The 3,058-nt window shown below is 40.9% G+C and overlaps 1 protein-coding gene across 3 annotated transcripts in view; it reads right to left on the bottom strand.

Annotated features, from left to right (window-relative positions):
• Positions 1-544: 544 nt before the first annotated feature.
• Positions 545-3,058, bottom strand: part of ppp3ccb (protein phosphatase 3, catalytic subunit, gamma isozyme, b) — a 67,898-nt gene continuing 65,384 nt past the window's right edge. For 2 of the 3 annotated variants that reach the window (XM_014018211.1, XM_014018209.1), the window contains one exon: positions 545-2,802. In XM_014018211.1, coding sequence (XP_013873665.1) covers positions 2,618-2,802 — 185 coding nt within the window. In that variant the 3' untranslated portion in view covers positions 545-2,617. The remainder of the gene's footprint in view (positions 2,803-3,058) is intronic. The other variant, XM_014018210.1, reaches the window with a different exon arrangement.

Here is a 3,058-nt window from a genome sequence, read left to right as displayed (position 1 = left end):
GTTACCGACATCTGGTGAAAATTTCATGTCATTAGCACCTCTAGTAATATATTTACTGAGAAAAATGGTGACGTGTTCAATAATTATTTTACCCGCTGTACATGCGAGATTTATACATAACTTTTCTTTGTTAGCCGCCTCTTTGCTTTCACGTTTCCATCATCCTTTACTCCATTTTGATCCGCCTTGCAGCTCCTCTTCCTCTACATCCCTGTAAGAAGTCTTTCATCCTGTCTGACCTCCCCACTGGACACGGGGACACAAAGCACCTGGCAAACATGTGGGAGAAAAACTTTTTACACCTCGTCTCATAAGCTTCATCCAAACAGCTGATGTCTGCTGCTGCCAAGAGTTTTCATCATGGTGACCTTCAGCCTCGCCGCTCTTCATCAGGACTGAGCCGCAGAGCTGCGGTGTGGAGGGTCCCTGTTGCTAAGAGACCCGGGGGTCTCCAGGTAGCAGCAGCTCCCACGCACGCCTCTGCCAGGCGGCAGCTCGTCGTCCTTGAGGGCTGAGAGCACGAATCACACAGACTGACACCAGCTGCAGTTTTCCTTTTTTTTTTTCATTCCTCTTAGTTTTTATTTACGTTTTTTATTCGAATGGAGTGAAACGTCTACAGAAATGAGAGGCCTCACAGTTGATGAAGTTGAGAGAGAAAAACAAAAACATAACAAAAAAAAACTTATCTGTAAAGAAAACCAAACGCTTTCTGTACATTCTGTGAGATATGTTCTGAGAGACCAGGCCTGAAATCTGCCCTCCACCTACGAAGTAAAGCATCACATGATCAGAACGAACCCACCTGAGTCCCCTTCCCACAAGAAACACATCCAAGACCCAGGAATAAACCCCACCCTAACCCCGCCCCCGCTTTATATGGTTATTTACTGTTTATCATTTAAAGGATTATTCCACTTTATCAAAACGTTTATTTCTTGGTGTTTTAACAGAATCAACAGATCTGATTCGCTGCTTTGAACCTTTTACCGATTTTAATCCTGAAACATTATGGAGCTACAGTATATTATTACAATTTTTATTTCTTTTTTCAGCTTTCTAAGGTTTTTCTAATTTGTTTAGGCACATTTCATCCCAGTAATTATAATATCTGGGTATTTAATATTTGTTTAAATTACCTTTTTTATTATTATCGTTAAAGACTATTGGTTTGAATAGTTTAAGAGTGACAATTTAGACTGGACTTTATTTTTTTAATGCACATTAAATAAAAAAATAAAAATCTACCCTGTCCATTATTTTCAACATTCTCAGATGTTTTATTTTCATTTTCTTTATTCATTGTCTCAAAGTTTTCAAACAAATACTTTGTAGTTTTTTTAAGTTTTAAATATATAAAAATGAAACTAATGAGATTTTTCAAAGACATCACTAAATTACATTTTATTAAATTAAAATATTCTCAATGTCTTTGTCTTTTTAAAGTTATGTCTTTATGGTTCAAATTCAAACTTTTACAATAATTGTTCAAACTCATTTTCATCTAGATTGTTGGACATATTCGTTTAATATTCTGATGTTCAGAGAATTCAACAGGGAATATTATTTTGTTAAATTTGTCAGCAGTGTAAAATATGGACCAAAGAACTGCCATCAGATCCCAAACACACCCAGTTTCTATAAAAAAAAAGAGGTCATATTTATTGTTTGAATTAAAGAGCGCTCACAGATCAGACTTGTTGCAGGATTTCTGTTTCGGCTGATGGAAGACCTGAACCAACGATCAGACCAGACGGTCAAATAAAAGCTGAAGAGTCGGGAGGGAGAATTTCTGAATCCAAACCTGGAGACTCGTTTCTTTAAAACTTCCTTCGGCTTTTTTAAATTTTACATTTCTGTCATCATTAAATCTTTTTCGTAGCCGTCAAACAAACATCCTGGGGATTTTTCCTGGGCGGAAAAGAAAAAAAAAAAAAAAAGAAAGAAAGAAAAACTTGTTGCTTTGAACTCAACAAACCAGGAAGTGGTTCTTTATATTTTGGTTTCTGAGTCTTATTGATACGGAATAACCTTTAAACGCGTCTGCTTAGCGCCCCCTCCCCCCACCAAGCTATTGATAGACTATGTGTTGTAAAAAAGGAAAAAAAAAAGAAAAAGAAACAAACATCACTTTGAAGAGGGAACAGTTAAAATATACATATATAGTATACATGTCAATACTTGCTCCATAGAGCTCAGTCACACTATCATTGGCATAAGAAAAGGATGAGAGTAAGAGTGTGTGTGTGTGTGTGTGTGTGTGTGTGTGTGTGTGTGTGTGTGCGTAAGAGCATGTGTGTGTTTGTGGGCACAAAAACAGCAAATGAACGAGCATCACTTCCTCCCCAAATGTGAACAGAAAAAGAAGCGGACAGAAAGCTGGCACACAGGTGTGGAGGGAGCACCAGCAGCCTGGAGTTCTGCTCACGTTCAGATTCTCTCTGTTCAGTCTGAAACTCGGATATTTACTCGATGATGAAATAAATAAGCGTTCGGACTGAACGGCCTCGTCCTCCAGAGGACGGAGGTGAAGGAAAGGAAGCGGGAGAGGAGGAGGAGGAGGAGAAGAGGAGGAGGAAAGGCAAAAGAAGGGGGGGGGTGGTAGAGGGGGGAGGAACTAGGCCTGAGCGTTGGTGCCGTTGTTGTCCGGGGGTCCGGTGCTGGCCGGCAGGTTGTTGACGGAGGGGGGCGCCTCGTACTGCTTGCTGTCGCGACGCGGGGGCATCCTCTCGTTGATCAGGTCCAGGCCTCGGGCCTCCTCGAAGCTCTGGATCTTGTGCTGCGGGTTGAAGCCTTGAATGGCTGCGAAGAGACGAGAGCTCGTTAGAGAGAGGGGCGGGGTCAGAGGGGGGCGGAGCCAGAGGCAGAGCGATACACAGCAGGGTCAGAAAGTTGGGAGGAGTCTGATGTGGACGGTTTGGCTACAGGTGGTCTCAGTTTCCTCAAGCTCATTAAAAAAAATGAAGGGACAGATACATGATTTATTTTCTTCTTTCTACACCCTTTTTATTCATTCATTTCCGTTGTTTTTAATGGGTTTTTTGTTGTTTTTATGAAC

This window comes from Austrofundulus limnaeus, unplaced genomic scaffold, assembly GCF_001266775.1.
Source record: "Austrofundulus limnaeus strain Quisiro unplaced genomic scaffold, Austrofundulus_limnaeus-1.0 Scaffold186, whole genome shotgun sequence".
In the NCBI taxonomy this organism is placed as follows: Eukaryota; Metazoa; Chordata; class Actinopteri; order Cyprinodontiformes; family Rivulidae; genus Austrofundulus; species Austrofundulus limnaeus.
This window is presented reverse-complemented; position numbering and strand designations above follow the sequence as displayed.